This window comes from Anabrus simplex, chromosome 6 (genome assembly GCF_040414725.1).
Source record: "Anabrus simplex isolate iqAnaSimp1 chromosome 6, ASM4041472v1, whole genome shotgun sequence".
NCBI classification, from domain to species: domain Eukaryota; kingdom Metazoa; phylum Arthropoda; class Insecta; order Orthoptera; family Tettigoniidae; genus Anabrus; species Anabrus simplex.
Genome location: NC_090270.1, coordinates 28,815,362 through 28,832,265, shown reverse-complemented (window position 1 = coordinate 28,832,265; position 16,904 = coordinate 28,815,362). Strand labels below are relative to the sequence as shown.

The 16,904-nt window shown below is 37.7% G+C and overlaps 1 protein-coding gene across 1 annotated transcript in view; it reads right to left on the bottom strand.

Annotated features, from left to right (window-relative positions):
- Mccc1 (Methylcrotonoyl-CoA carboxylase 1) overlaps positions 1-16,904 on the bottom strand; it is a 138,089-nt gene that overhangs the window by 13,054 nt on the left and 108,131 nt on the right. Inside the window, exons 10-12 of the mRNA XM_067149707.2 lie at positions 16,358-16,508; positions 13,580-13,773; positions 2,446-2,628 (exon numbers count right to left, since the gene is read on the bottom strand). Of these exons, the coding sequence (XP_067005808.2) occupies positions 2,446-2,628; positions 13,580-13,773; positions 16,358-16,508 (528 nt within the window). The remainder of the gene's footprint in view (positions 1-2,445; positions 2,629-13,579; positions 13,774-16,357; positions 16,509-16,904) is intronic.

Below are 16,904 nucleotides of genomic sequence, written 5' to 3'. Positions count from 1 at the left end.
CGGGTTGGGGATTTTAATCACTTCCGATTAATTGTTCTGGTTCTGGGACTGGGTGTTTGCATTTGTCCGAACACTTACCTCTTCATATTCAGACAACATACTACACTACCAACCACCACAATAACTCGCAATAGTGATTACTTCCCTCCATGAAAATCCACAGCCTGTTTCCAGTCATTTGACCGGGTCAGGGATGGAATGAATGAACCCCCCATCCAGCAGCGAGGATAGGAAATGTGCTGGCTGCCGAAGCCTGTTGCACTTCTCTGGGGCAATGATAAATGACTGATAGATGAAATGAAATGTTAATGGAGAGTGTTGCTGGAATGAAAGTGACAGGGAAAACCGGAGGAAAAACCTGTCCTGCCTCCGCTTTGTCCAGTACAAATCTCACATGGAGTGACCGGGATTTGAACCACGGTATCCAGCAGTGAGAGGCCGGTGCACTGCCGCCTGAGCCACAGAGGCTTCTATTCCCTCCGTATATATATATATAAAGATAATTAGGGTTAGCATCAGGAAGTGCATGCAGCCGTAAAACAGAGCCAAATCCAAAAGTGTGACACAGTTCGCACCTACAACCCCACAGCGTGTGGGAAAAGCCGAAGAAGAAGAAGAAGAAGAAGAAGAAACTAAACTTGAACATAAATAATCCCCTCCCCAAATTTGCTTTACGGCTCACCGACACAGATAGGTCTTATGGCGACGATGGGATAGGAAAGTGGGAAGAAAGTGGCTGTGGCCTTCATTAAGTTACAGCCTAAGCATTTGCCTGGTGTGAAAATGGGAAATCACAGAAAACCATCTTCAGGGCTGCCGACAATGGGCTTCGAACCCTCTATCTCCCGGATGAAAGCTCACAACAGCATGACCAACTCACTCAGTGCGTAAATGTTTCTAATTTTCATCAATTAAGAAAAAGGGATTTGATGGAATCTGATGATATTCTTTCAAGAATGAAACATGTCATTTTTTATTTAATAGTGCATAGTGTAGTTTTTCTTTTTTTTTTTTTTTTTTTTTTTTACAGGTATGTTGTAGTGTTGGTTGTGTTTGACAGACTGAAAAGCTTTAAAGTTGCATTAACTGAGTCAATACGGAAAAGTATGGCTTCTTTTGTAACAGAAAAGATTTGAAAAACAAATGACAGAATATATACAAGCAATGTACAAAAATTGTTGCGCATGTGGGGAGGACATAGCAGTTCTGGAATGGAATTGGATGACGACAAGGAAGTATGCTGTTACCACTGTTATTCTTAACGGTTATGGATGAAATTGTGAAGGAGACAAAGGTAAAATATGGGGACAGGGAGCTTAATGTAATGCTGTTTGCAGATGATATTTTGGTGTGGGGAGCAAACAGGCAGGAAGTATTCTTTGTTGTTGACAATTTTCATTACATTGCTCCAACACAGACAGTCCTAGGCACGAAAGGACTACGAGTGGAAAGGAAGCGACCGTAGCCTGTATTAAGGTACAGCCCCAGCATTTGCCTGGTGAGAGGAATTATAAGCACAACCTGACATGCTGGAATGAAAATTAGCGAAGAAAAGAATGGTACAATGGTGCTGACAAGAGGAGGAAGGGGAGGGAATTATAGAAATAAGGAGAGAAAACCTTGAAACTGTGGAGAGCTTCAAGTACTTCGAGGTGAACTGATGCAGGGCTGGACATGGAGATCAATATAAGGATGCAACAGGTAAATGCACTCGACCAGAGTGTGAGAAACTTGGCTAGGAAGTACCAATAAAGTGTAAAGAGGAGATGTATAAAAAAACACTACTGCCCAATGCTGACATATATACAGCAGAGTTCTGGACACTGACAAAAAAGACATGAGAATAAAATCTAGACCAGTGAAATTAAATTTTTTAAGAAGTATGATAGAAAAGTCAAAAAAGAGTAGAGTAAGAAATGATGTCAAGAAAGAAATTGGAGAAGGAAAACTTAGGCATAGATATCAAGGATAATTTTATAAAAAAACACCTATTCAATACTTTCCACGTTTAATGTGGTTATCTACATGATTTTATGTAGACTTATTTATACAACCTTTAGGTCAAGGTTTACAAATCTTGACCTTAAGGTTGTAAGAAGGAAAACTTTACGACAGAATGGAGAGGGATAACCTTAAATGGTTTGGACATGTTAAAAGGATGGAAGGGGAAGGATGCTTAGGCTAATATAGAAGGAAGGAGAACAATTCGTAGTCTTATGCTAAGTGGTTGGACTTAATCAAGAACAGCATGTTAAGGAACCTGGATTGGAATAGAGTTGTGGTAGAACAGTGGTAGTTAAGACAGAGGGAGATGCCATTAACATCCTGAAACAGGGTGGGGCTGGAAAAGGGAAATTCACAATGATGATGATGATGATGATGATGATGATGATGATGATGATGATGATGATGATGATGGTGGTGGCTCAAAAGTTGTGCCCTCACCTCCATCTTCATTGCAATCACAACTAGCAGAGGATCTCCGGATACAACTTTCTGACCAGCAGTTACAAACACTTTGTCCACTACTCCAGGCATTGGAACTGTAGCTGCCCCGGCACTACTGGAAGCGTCTGAAGTTTTTGTGTCGAATCTAGTCTCGGGCATACTTAAAGTCCAGCTCCCAGCCTGGAAGAAAAAAAATATATATATATCCACCGCCATCTATCTCATTATCAGATATACTAATTTTGTGCTTTGCTGAGTTGACATCACACAATAACTTAATGAATAGCACATAGCTGATTCAAAGGCAAAATAGAGAAGGGGTAGTTAATTTTAAGCTGCTCTTGACCAAATTAATGTAGCAACTGAGTGCATACTGCTACATGATGAAATTAAAAATGACACTAAACTTTCTCAAAGATAATATCATTTAATTTGGATCTGTGTTTCAAAAAATGGTGGCGAGTTATTTTAATATGCATTTTAAACATCTTTCCAAGGAGTTTGGTCCAATATTTTATGTCCTATACTATTTTATTCAAATATACAGAGTGATCTGAAGGTAATGAACTTCATTCCAGTTCCATATTGACTTTAAATATCTAAGATAAAATTCTAAAAGAATTTCATAGTATAAAGTCCACCTGTTCAATACACGTTTGCCATTTGATAAATCATCTGTCTAAAAAGCTACATAGGACATGACTGACCTAGCCTAGAGGTCGTCATCAGCTAAAATAACATAAAGAAGAAAGACATATACAAAAAACAGTGATACATAAAAAACTTGAGATAAAATACTATCAACAAATGCAATGGAAATCTGTATTTAAAATGTACTGTACATAGCTTCAAACTTGGACAAATTTAGTTGTAAATGTGGGTCCAACTGTATTTAATACAACTATTGGTTGGCTGGAGGAAATACTTTAAAATTGTGAAGACTGATAAATGTTTTTCTATTTAGTCATGCTTCTGGAAACGGAGTGAAGTTTTGAAAAATCCAGTACATTTCTTCATGGAGCATACAAGTATAGCCAGGATCTAAAAGTGAAAACAAAAAGCCGAGTATGAGAAGGAAAAATGAAATAGAAGTAAAAGATAATACGAAGAGTTGTAAAATATTACTCACTTCCTCTTTCCTCCAGCCCTGTGCTTGTATAGATCAGATTGGGTCGGTGTTGACCTCCACACTGACTGGCGACCGTTCTGATGTTGTGTGGGGTGGGGGAAATGGCGCGTAAGGGGAGGGAGAGTGAGTGGAAGGATGGTAGGATGGACCAGTAATGCATGTTGTGACGGACTTAATTGAACTTTGCTTAAGATCTTTCTCGAGTATTGTGTCAACCAGGATATTCTTTTTTTCTTGGATTTCGTTAAGATTATTGATGGGATTGGATTTTTGATTGAGGCTTATATAAATATTTTCTGAAATGTTTAATAAAGTTCCCTTTTTGGTTATATGTAGTATATCTAGATCTTTATCCATGGTGGAGAATGAGTGATTGTGATCTTTCATGTGTTCACTCATAGAGGAAAATAGCAGAAATTTATAGACAATCTGGAAAAACCCAAGATACTCAACAATTCACCAGGCATACCGTATTTATTTGTATGTTTTATTTTCCACTTTTACAGCCAAGAAAAATAAGAGGGTGGAGGTTGGGTGGGGTCCAATATGCGATAACCTCAAATTTTGTGCAGTGAACATATGGCTTCTAGGCTATAAAGAGCTACAAATTCTAAATGTAAACATTCTACACTATTCTTTAATAAACATATGAATGTATTTGAATTATACTGGCTATTTTCATTGGAAGGCAGTATTTCTAAATGTAAAAAGACAATAAATGGTGAACACAGCTTTTAGGCCTACATATAAAGTCAATAAACTTATAGTCAGGTTTAATTACTCATATTACGTCATTCGTTTCATCTCATTAATTCCTCTGATTAGGTTGATGTTAGGATGGGCATACAGTCATAAAAACTCGCTACAAAGATTCGTCTCACTTCATACTTCACCCCGTACAGAAAAGGGATAAGGTTATCGTATTATCATATTACACAATATTGATACAAAAGAACTTAATGGCCAGTCATTTGTCCCTGTCAGTTGAGCAGTAGGCCTACCACAGAGTAAACCTGAGTAAACCTAATCACTGCTTTCATTTGAATTAATATCTTGTGCCGCCCACTTCTCTGCTACCGGCATGTCGTCATTCCAAATATTGTCATTTTCACTGCCATCTCGTCAGCCATGCATTGAGAGCATTCGAGGTCCCGCCTTTTTAAAAAACTTTTAAAAATAGTTTTGTTCCCAACTATCGAGTCCAAACAGTGAGAATCTATTCCCAAATGATTTCTGGAGATGGCTTCTGGAGAAAAGCCGTGATGTAGAAACTAGAATGTGTGCCAAACAACCAGCTGATAACTAGCGTATGTTACAAGTTGTGCTTCTGAATGTAATACATAGTGACTGGAAGCGTTCTTTGGATAACTGCGGCTGTTGAAGGTCAAACCCTTATTTTTAAGTATATTTCATGCTTGTTCTCCACATTTATCATATCAGGATTTACCTAAAGAGGTGTAAATGAGGTAACAGAGACCGCATTGTTTAGGTTATGTATTCTATCAAGTGCCCGCATAGTGCCAGAAATTCCACAACGGGAAGATTAAAAAATAAATAAAATTTGCCGCATTTATGGATATCTACAGGGGTGGCGGTAATACGTTTTAACGTCAATGTTTAATTTCGTACGATCGTTGTCTCAATTTTTTTATTAACGCATAGTATGTTTCGTTTGGCGTCTCCTAAAATCGTTAAGTGCGGATGTAAAATAATAATAATAATAATAATAATAATAATAATTATTATTATTATTATTATTATTATTATTATTATTATTATTATTATTCCGAGGCTCGTTTTGTAGTTGAAAGCAATCAATATAACCCTTCAGTTGACTTGCTAAGCCTAACACTGCTGGGGATTTTCTGTCAGGGGTATTCTCCCTTAGCCTTTGGCAGTCCCCTACCTCACTGCAAGGCAGCAGCTGATGAATTTATGTGTCATTTCCTACACAAGGGTCTCATCAAACCTTCTAGGGGAAAATTCCTCCACCCGTAGCTGTTGGTCTTCCCCTAGTTTGTCGGGTTTGGTGTCGGCCGCCCAAACCTCGGCCAGACAGTCGCAGGTAGTACCGTCTACTGTCGGATACGGTATCAGGATCACTCCTGACCTGACTGTGAAAGAGGACATAGGAACAAGAGGAATCAGCTGGGATGTCGTCTTGAGAGAAGAGTGGTACATGGACAGACAGAAGTGGAGAGTGCTCGTAAACCACACCTGGGCAACTGGAGTGGAAAACTGATGATGATGATGATGATGATGATGATTATTATTATTATTATTATTATTATTATTATTATTATTATTATTATTATTATTATTATTATTATTATTATTATTATTATTATTTGTGAAGTACGTTGGTGAGTAAAACAATCGTTATGATTTGATTGTTTTTTTAATCATGTTTTAAACCTCCTTCTCTCCAAAAAACCTATATTGGCCTAATTTATGAGATATTGAATGTTCACTTTATTAATGATCTTGCCTGCTATATCAATAGAAACAACTGTGAATATTTCTTAACTAAAGTAAACTCGTTTCCCCATCCCGAGATGGTGCGGCTCTTTTAAGACAGGCTCCCAGTGGAAGGGAGTTGCATGTACCATTTTTACCACAAATCAACCTTCCTGCCATTCATAAATCTCTGGCAATACGCTACCGGGAATCTACATCAGGCTCCCGAGAACGGCAGCTAATTGTGCTAACCATTACACTGGTGGACATTCTTAACTACAAAACACAGGCATATATACATGACTGATGCGAATTTGCAATGCGCGGGTCAGACACGAAACTATTCATCTATTTGTGCAACGTCATCAGAGCTGCAGTAGGCCTACGCTACTGAGGCGGGACATTTCATTGCGTGGGCCGTACGGACGAAACTATTCACAAATTTGTGTGATGTCATCAGAGCTGCAGTAAGACTTGTTCCCACTTCGAAGCAGAATTATTGTTGTTCTCTGGTGAATAATGTTGGGGAGGGGGAGGAGGTGTTGTATGCAAGATTTATTTTTTCATTTTCTTTGTCTCCAAAAGCCAAGGGGGGTCTAATACACGAATAAATATGGCATTCCATTGGTCGTGATTCGTGGATGACATTTTCACCATTACTGATCAACGTATCCTTAATAAGCTAAATACTTGTGACCCCTATATAAAATTCACAGTTCAATCTGAAACAGATAATTCTTTAAATTTGCTAGGTCTTAAAATTAGAAGTGACAACCATCTAAAATTTGAAATCTTCAGAAAACTCACCCAGACAGTGAACATGATGAGACAAGATTCACTGCACCATGGCTCTCAAAAAAGGCCTCTTTTTATAGTACGATATATAGAGCCTTGAATATTACTATGTCCAAGAAAGCTTATCAAAAAGAAATTAACACCATCAACACTTTAGCACACCTTAATGGATTTTTTAGCAATTTTGTTAGCAGAATTCTCAATAAGATAAGAAATAAACCCACCACCACAATTAAAAAACAAAAGAAAGACAATACTGATTTTGTCACCTTCACTTTCAACAGCAATAACCTATACCAAATCTGCCAGGACACATAGCAAGAAATGTCCCGGTGGCCAAAGCATTTTTTTTCTATGCATGTAGTAAATAAGCAGTAAAGCAAAATTCGAAGTGGTATTTCACTTAAGTGTTCAATGTACATACGAAATACAATAAAATTTTCAGCACCCCGAGGTACCGCCGTGGCCCCACAGAAAAGTTCACTGCATGGTTTTGCCTAGACGGCCAGAGCGGTACAGTCTAGCGGTACTAGAAGCTTGCATTGCTTGATAGTACACATTGTAGATAACAGAGCGTGCCATGATTTGTTTACTACCGCTTAGGACTATAATCGCAAGGTACTCATTATTTTACAGTAGGGTGTGTGTGAAATACTTGCGAGATATTTCTAAGTTATTTTACCAGTGAACGGAGAGGTTAGTTATAAAAGTAAAACCGTTTTCTTCTGGAACTCGGAAGATAATTATGCTAGCCCTTCAGTATGAGAATTCTGGTAAGTAGTGTCCATGTCAAACTGATCTATTACGTTTTGCAACACAAAAAACTCTTCACCAAATTAAATTTGAAATATATTTATTTACTCGTTACTCCTTGACAAATGCTCAATGGTAATGTAAAATGTTGCTATGTTGTCAATGAATGTTGTCAATTTAGAAAATGCAAATACGCTCATGTTTACAATATATTTACTGCGATAAGCGTAGAAATCAGCTCAGGTATAGGTGCAACAATTTGGAAGGAATCAGTGTGGCCTATTGATTAGGTAAACATAAGCTTGGGGTGAAAATGGGAAATCACAGAAAACCATCATCAGGTTTCCCGACAGTAGGATTCAAACTCACAATCTTCAAAATCTTGAGCTTGCGATTTAGCTAACCCAGCACACCTAAGCGCATGGCTAAACTGATTGGACAAATACTCGCATATTGCCAATAAAAGGAGATTGGATTAATAAAAAATACGGCTGTGAGCTTGCATCCGGGAGATAGTAGGTTCGAATCCCACTATCGGCAGCCCTGAAGATGGTTTTCCGTGGTTTCCCATTTTCACACCAGGCAAATGCCGGGGCTGTACCTTAATTAAGGCCACGGCCGCTTCCTTCCAACTCCTAGGCCTTTCCTATCCCATCGTCGCCATAAGACCTATCTGTGTCGGTGCGACGTAAAGCCCCTAGCAAAAAAAAAAAAAATAATAATAATAAATAAAATAAAGACTATATTTTAGAAACCAAGCACGCCAGGATTTGCTCCGAGGCCATAGCGGTACGCTAGCATATGGAATTCAACAGCTCAGCGGTCCGCCGGCCAGGCAGAGAAATTCATATAGCAACACCTATCAGCGGTACTTTGTACCGCCGTGGCCTCATGAGACACTCACTCAGCGGTACAATGTACCGCTCTGGCGGCCAACGTGTTAAAAACAGAACCTCAATGTCACCTTTAGAACTAACAACACTACTTCTAAATTTTTCTATAACACAAACACACTTAACAAATCTGACAAACAAAAATCCAATCCCATCCATAATCTTAATGAAAAAAAAACAGACGAACATCCAGGTTGACACAATACTCGAGAAAGATCTTGAGCAAAGCTCAATTAAGTCTATCACAACACGCATTACTGGTCCGTCCTACCATCCTTCCACTCACTCTCCCTCCCCTCACCCACCGTTTCTCCCACCCAACACAACATCAGAACGGTAGCCAGTCAACACCACCCATCTGATCTATACAAGGACAGGGCTGGAGGAAAGAGGAAGTGAGTAATATTTTGCAACTCTTTGTATTATCTTTTACTTCTATTTCACTTTTCTTTCTCATACTGGCTTTTTGTTTTCACTTTTAGATCCTAGCTATACTAATATTCTCCATGAAGAAATGTAACGGATTTTTCAAAACTCCACTCTATTTCCAAAAGCATGACTAAATAGAACAACTATTAACATTCTTCACAATTTCCTACAGCCAACCAATAGTTGTATTAAATACGGTTGGACCCACACTTACAACTAAATTCATCCAAGTGTGAAGCTATGTATACTTTAAACATAGATTACCATTGCATTTGTTGATAGTATTTTATCTCAAGTTTTTTATGTATCACTGTTTTTTGTATTTGTCTTTCTTCTTTATGTTATTTTAGCTGATGATGACCTCTAGGCTAGGTCAAAACATGTCCTATGTAGCATTTTAGACAGACGATTTATCAAATGGCAAACGTGTATTGAACAGGTGGACTTTATACTATGAAATTCATTTAGAATTTTATCTTAGATGATCTAAAGGTCACGCATATCAAATCAATTTATAACTTGTATCACAGTTATTGCATCTCCTACCGCCAGGTGGTACTGCAGGAGTACGAACAATAGACAGAAATGCCATCTGTCATGTATCGGCCATCATCTACAGTACAGCTTTGTCTGTTGGTTGACGGACAATGTCGTGTTCGTTGGTAAACATTAATTTACACGTCATTCTTGTACAGATGTTGCAGGCGAGTTTCATAGGAGGTATCCAAATTCTGCAGTTCCTAACAATATGATAATGAGAATGATCGACCATTTTACAGTGATTATCTCAATTCAAAAGAATTGTGGCCCCCACGTTTACCTCATTTGTCCCCTTTCAGGATATCTTGAAGGAAATGTCAATTTAAAATTTTGCACTCACTCGAGGAACTAAAGAACGACATTACCAAGGGTGATTACCGGCATCAGAGTACAGGTGCTTCACAAAGTGGCCTGTAAAAAGAGCTTGCGCATTCATTACTGAACAGGAGGGCATTTCAAGCATATGTTGTAAAGACATAGTTTGATTTGGATGTAAGATAATAAACATTATTAGTAAGTGCTGTATGTCTTTTAGTTTGGGAATGAACTTTTATAGTGTCAGGTGGCCAAACTATCGGCCAAGCAAGCTGCTGTTAAAAATTCCACAGGCCGATCTGTCGGCCATGTTTTTCTTTCACCTGTATCTTCAATTCCTGCTGCACGATGGCAGCATAAGTAATACTGCCGGATAGATTGAAGCTTTTACTCTCTGGAAATTTCTATAATATGTGATATCGATATTAGTGAAGTTTTATAAAAGCTTTCTTTCGACGCATTGTAAGTTTCACGTGTGGTAGCCCTGCACTCTGCTGCTTCATGTCACTTGCTTGTTACCTCGCTTGTTTATATGTTTATTCATTTACATCCAATAGTGTCAAGATGGATAGTATATGAAAGATGATTAAAATATGCAACGTTTTAACATTAAGTGATTCATCAGAGAATAATTTATCAACTGATAAGTGTTCAAAGTAAAGAAGAGATTATTGTGAATTTAACCTATGTGTGCATAATTTTGTAAAAACTCATAATGCTCAAATTATACCATTAAGAATTGTGTAAAACTACAGTTTTTAATTCAAAATTAGTTGAATATTCTCACATAGGTATCATACCCATGTTAAAAATACACTATAAATGTAAACATTAGGTCAAATTTTGAAATTGAAGTTTTCAAAAAATAGTAACAAATTTGTACACTTTTACTCACATGTTGTCTATCCATCTGTGTGCTACGGAAAAAAAAAAGAACAGGGATTTACCTCTAAAGTTGTAAGTAGGAGAATGTTTTTTCTTAGTATGTGCATTTTCATTAAAATTGTCTTGGCATTCTTAGCGTAACCAATACGTTACAGCCTAGCGTCACAAGGGTTAAGCCAATATGCTTACTGTGATGTGCACAACTTTTCAATTAAAAACTTAAAATTAAACACAATCTATGACAGCACACAATATAAAATTTTAATTCAAAACTGGTTTTCGTAAGCTTAGTTCCATCATCAGTGAATACTCAAAATTAAAATATTAAAATATACATAATATTTTTCTGAAGTTTAATTTTCTTACTAATTTTTCCTTTTCACACTGAAAATGTTAAGATACTTCCCCTATTCTCTTGAAAGGAATCTGCTGTAAAGTTTCCCTAAACTGAACAAAGACTGCATGAATGAAAGTAAACCAAGCTCATTCTGCACATTATGTTTGATATAATTTGACTGATTTGTATGTATTGCTATAGAAACAGCTGAATCATCATCATCATCATCATCATCATCATTTCTTTGCTCCAGCAAGCCGGGTGTGGTTGTGTACGAGCCTCCTTCAGTTGGTTCTATTCATCCACAGATGCTGCTCATATATGCGACACCAGTTCACATCTCTAATTTCAAGGTCCTTCATTATCTGTTTTTCCCAAACATCACGAGGTCTTCCTCTTGGTCTCTTTCCAGAAACATTGTGGTCAAAGTATGTTCGAAGAGTCCTTTGAGGGTTTATTCTTTTCATGTGACCACACCATTGCAATCTCTTCACTTCTAGAGTCTCCAGCAAGCTTCTTTCCAATCCAAACTGTTGTCAGATATCCACATTCCTTATTTTATCCATTTCTGTTTTTTGTAGGCAAGAACAGAGGAACTTCATTTCCGTTGCCTGAAGATGACTCTTTGTTGGTCCAGTAAGTGTTGCTGCTTCCAGGCCATATGTCAATATAGGTACTAGATATATTTTGTACAAGCTGATCTTGGAAACTAACAGAAATGTTTCATCCCAAAGTATTTGACGTACAGCGTGATAGAATTTGGAAGCTTTCTGTATTCTGTTACTAATCTCTTGATATATGGTATTGTCTGATGACAGAACACTACCTAAATGCTGGAAGTTGTCTACAATATCCATCTCCTCATCTTCAATTCTTAGATGAACAGTTGGAGAGTTTCTACTCATCACCAAGCCAACCGTCTTCGTTTTGCTGATTTTGGGACCTAAGGTTGTAAAAGCTTCATGTCAGAAATCTAGTCTAGTTTGTACTTCCGCTTCTGTCTCACCCCATACCATTACATCATCAGCAAAAACCAGGGCATTAGTTGTTGGATTCTTTCTCTCAACCACTTTTAAAACTTCATCCATTATGATTATGAAGAGAAGTGGTGAAAGACAACTTCCTTGCTGGACTCCACTTTTTGTTTCAAACCAACCTGACCTTCCATCCTGGACCTGGACACAACACTTGGTTTCATCATATAATCATTGTACTCGTGTTATGATGTCATCGGGCACTTTCTTATGTCTCAAACATTCCCATATATGCTTGCGTGGTACATGGTTATATGCTTTCTCGATGTCCAGAAAAACAGTTGTAAGTGTTTTACCTTTCTCCCAATACTTCTCATAGAGCATTCTGGTGGCAAAAATGAGGTCTATAGTTGATCTATGAGGTCTAAATCCATGTTGTTCCTCCTCAAGTGTAGGTTCAACATATTTTCTAATCCTGCTCTCAAAGATGGATTCGTAGATTTTGAGGCCATGTGACAGCAGAGTTATACCTCTGTAGTTGGTACATTTCTTTCTATCACCTTTTTTCAACAATGGGATGATGACTCCTTGCTTCCAGTCATTGGGCATTACATTCTCTTTCCAGATTCTATTTAGCACCCTGTATATCTACTGTTGTCCTATCTCTCTTAGTGCTTTGATCATCTCAACACTTAATTCATCTGATCCAATTGATGTGTTGTTTTTCAGCTTAGATATTGCTGTCTCTACTTTCAACCATGTCAGACTAGTGGTATTTGTGCTCCCAAAATCATAAGGTTCATCGTCTAATGGAGTGACATTTTCATAACAGTTCAGCAAAGTTTCAAAGTGCCTTTGGAACTCCTGTAATATTTTGGTCTTATCCCTAGTCACCTCACCATTAGGAAGTTATACAGATTGGACAGATTCATTTTGAGTTCTTCTATTCTTAACAATACTGTATAACAGTTTTTTATTTCCATCCTGCATTATTTTGGTAGCAGAGATCTTCCTTGCATTTCTGCTTTTCAGCTACAACCATCTGTTTGACCTGTAATTTTTTCTTTATGTAAAGTGACAGCTTCTCCTCTATTTCATGTTGATCTCCTGGCGTTCTTGCTTGATATAAGGATCTTCTTGCATGGTTTCTGTCATTGATAGCCTTTTTAATATCATCATTCCACCAGGCAGTTTCTTTAGGTTTTCTTATTTGACTCTGTCGTCCACATACAGGTACTTTTTCTGCTGTACCAACCACAACCTTCTTTAGAGTATCCCATTCTTCATCTATCACTTTCAGTTCTTGTCTCAGCAACAACCTACAGACACCTTCCCTGAATTCTTCCTTTACACTTGGCTCAGTTAATCGCATATAATTATGAGTGATGCCAACTATTCCATTCATGGGAAAACATATTCATTTGTCTAAGGCATATATGATAATCATCCTCATCCCTATGTTCAGGTTGTCCCCTACTGTTCACGCTGTATGATCCTACACAGAAACTGAGCAAGGCTGTTCCAGTACAATGTGAAATGTTAATACATAAAAATAATTGACAGACATCATCCATAAATGACACAGATACCCAATTAGCCAACTGACAGTTTACTGAATGCTTACCCTATTAAATAAATGAATATTTCCAGAATCTATGGCAACCTTGCAGTAGTGTATGACACCATCAGCAATACATTTGAGTTTCTGCAGCTTGCCATCCTTAGTCTTCAAGAGCGACCCCATCACTGATAATTTTGTACCTCTGATGTCAAGGCTATATTGATCTTCGCCCAAATAAGTGATCTCAACAGGGATAGCTATAAAAACAAAGAAAGTTTAATTCAATTATACAACATACAATTTTCATCATTATCATAAAGAAAGCAACAAGGTGCAGGAATTAGCAGACAAAGCTGATAAGATCTAGATCATGGGCAGGTAATAATTCTACACACGAGGATAGCTCCTACACATGGGCAGATCTCAGCTAACCAAAACTGGATAGCTTTCACCAGGTTTCTCAAAAACCAACATTTTACTTTAGTGTGGCAGCAGGCTGATTAGTTGGAATGCCACACTTCTCCAAGATGCTGGCTAATACACTGTTGAGATACCACTGCAAGCCACCTTTGTAGGACCCTGCACTGCTGCTAAATCCTAATTTTTTTTAAACTGAAAAAATCTATTCTAATTAACTGATATTCTCAATAAAAGTATTAAAACAAGTAATTATGGTTCCCAGCTACAAACTTAATATCTGATTTTGTCATTTATCTCAGCACCCTATGCAAGAGAAGTAGCAATCTGCCTCTCTCCTAGCTATCCCACTCTGCTAGTGTGTTCACTCTCTGTGTCCTTTCCCAGAGAGTTTTCTTTCTCTACTGCATTCACATTTATTCTACCATGTTTCTATTGAATGTGATAATAATGCAGATAATACTACTGGAAGGAAACACTGCTGAATATACACAAATAATCCATGGATCCTAATTTTAGGAGATAATTTTAAAAAGAAGAAAACTGGCTTTAATTTGTCTGTTATTTACAAGACATTAATCCTACATCCACCATCCGTTTTCCTGTCACATGTCTCTCCAAGTTAACATAAGCAGGTCTTGTTGGATTGTGGACCAAGAACCCACTGGATGGACATCGTAAAGATGGACATTACAGACTGGAAAAGGACACTGGTGGACGTCATTAACAACAGAACATATCTCACTAAGACAGAGTGGAAGAGGCTCGCCAACAGTACCCAGGAAACTGGAACTGTAAAATGATGAGGATGATGATGATGATGATAATGCTACATATTCCAAAACTGGAAAAAATATAAATTGTTTTTAATACATGGGTGATGGGCTCCGAGAAATCTTGTAGTACGCTCGTCAGCGGTAGGTGATGGGCCCCGAGAAATCTCGTTTTTATTCACGACATCATTTTTGGTCTGCCTGCGACATCTCTTGACCATACATTGAACTATTTCGGACTTGCACAATGAGTAGAATAAATCGTAGATGTATATCTGCCACTTTTCTTTTATTCACGGCCTTCTTCTATTCTTTGATTTAGTTTCGAAATGTCGACTTTCTTTCTGGCGGTTCAGTCAATGATAACATGGAGCGCTCGTGTAATACAGTGTTAGTTTACGATATTTTAGAAGAATTGTATGCCGATGATCGTTCAAATGGATATAGTGATTGTGAATTAGTGGAAACTGAATGTGTGATAGTGGGAGTGATATTCAAGCCCCTACACACCGTAATTTACATAGCTTGCTCATTTATTCAAGTGACTCTGATGACGACAATGATGTAAACATTGATGATGTATCAGGAATTGACGCTGAAGATGGTTTTATAAAGATGATCCGTGAAAGCAACAATGGCAACATATTTACAACTTTAAAGATAAAATCTTGACTAGTTTAATACTTATGTACATTTTTATAATCATGTGCACTCTAGTATGCTCAGCAGAAAACTGTCCGGTCCACAGGGTATGTGACAAGCTCAAGCATTCGGTCAGCAATGTGTTAAGAAACGCATCATAATCTTCACATGGAGTTCAGTAAGCAGCTCGTTTGATCAGAACTATAATGCAGTTTGCTTACCTTCCCCTGATATTTGTAATTGGCTCCTTTTGCTTATGTTTTTTAATGAGTGTGCCATCTGGAATTAGCTGTAAAAGAACGTGTTGCACAAAATGCCTGGCAATTATTATTTGACTTTTGAGTCGCATTTTGTTTTTTTCAACCAGTCATGAGTACAACTTCCTCTGACACTGTACTTTTTTCCTGCTGTGCAGTTTTGAATGTATTCTGCATCTTCAATGACGCTAAACTTTTCTTTAGCCATGAACAAGTGATTACAAGAACTTGTAACCATACTTAATACATGATTCACATTTCACTTCTAATAATAGTAATGTTACTGTGTTTACATCCCACTAACTGTTTTTGATGTTTTTCGGAAATTTCACTTCTAGTGTGTTACTGACACCACACAGACCAAGCCTGGACAACGCTATAGTATATCAGAATCCATTTTTTGAGGCAAAGTGGTACCAACCTTAATTCAATTCATGCATGCACCGAAGTTTTCCTTCGCTAAATTCTGGAAAAAATTATGCGCGGTATATTACGACTTTCTTATGCAAGAGCAATTTTATTTATGCCTTACTAGTCAAAGAAATAACCGTTGGTATAATGGAACTGTTTATGATTTATGGATAAACTAGCAATTACCCGCGACTTCACTCGCGTGGATTTCGTAATTTGATCAAAATAATCGTTCCTCGGCATTGCACTAAGACGCACCCTACTCCTACACCACAGAGCTGGCACATTTTGTTAACACCAGCCTAATTTAAAAGTCTTCTTTCTTTCTCATGAATACAAACCTTGTTCTCCATATGTAAGTGTTAAGCTTCGAACCAGCCAATGATTAAATCGAACACCTTTGCCCAACGCAAATGGACTGAATGGATCTGCTGACTTCATTGCTTCTGTAACAGTCTGTAATTGCTCATTGAGGATCAATGCAAGGACAGCCTGAAATGAGAACCAAAAGTTATATTTACCACTTATCATAAGAATTTTCACAAGATTTTCTCACATAATTAAAATGAAAATGGTGAAGTACTGAATATCAAAAGGAACACATCATAGGATAAACATAATGACAGATCTAAAAATCACAGGAATAAAACCAGCTTTTGGGTCGTTGGGCCATGTGCGTTTGCAGAGAAGCAGAAATGAGATGATTACAGGCTCGGAAAAGATGGATGAAGAAGAACTCTGCTTAACAGTGGCAGACCAACGTGTGGTCCCGCCATGTTAGTAAATAGGGATTGCCATTTTTGGAATAATGTCAGGTCACTGTGTATAGGAAGCAAAAAAAAAAAAAATAAGGATGATAATCCTACACATTTTCATCCACTGCTGTCT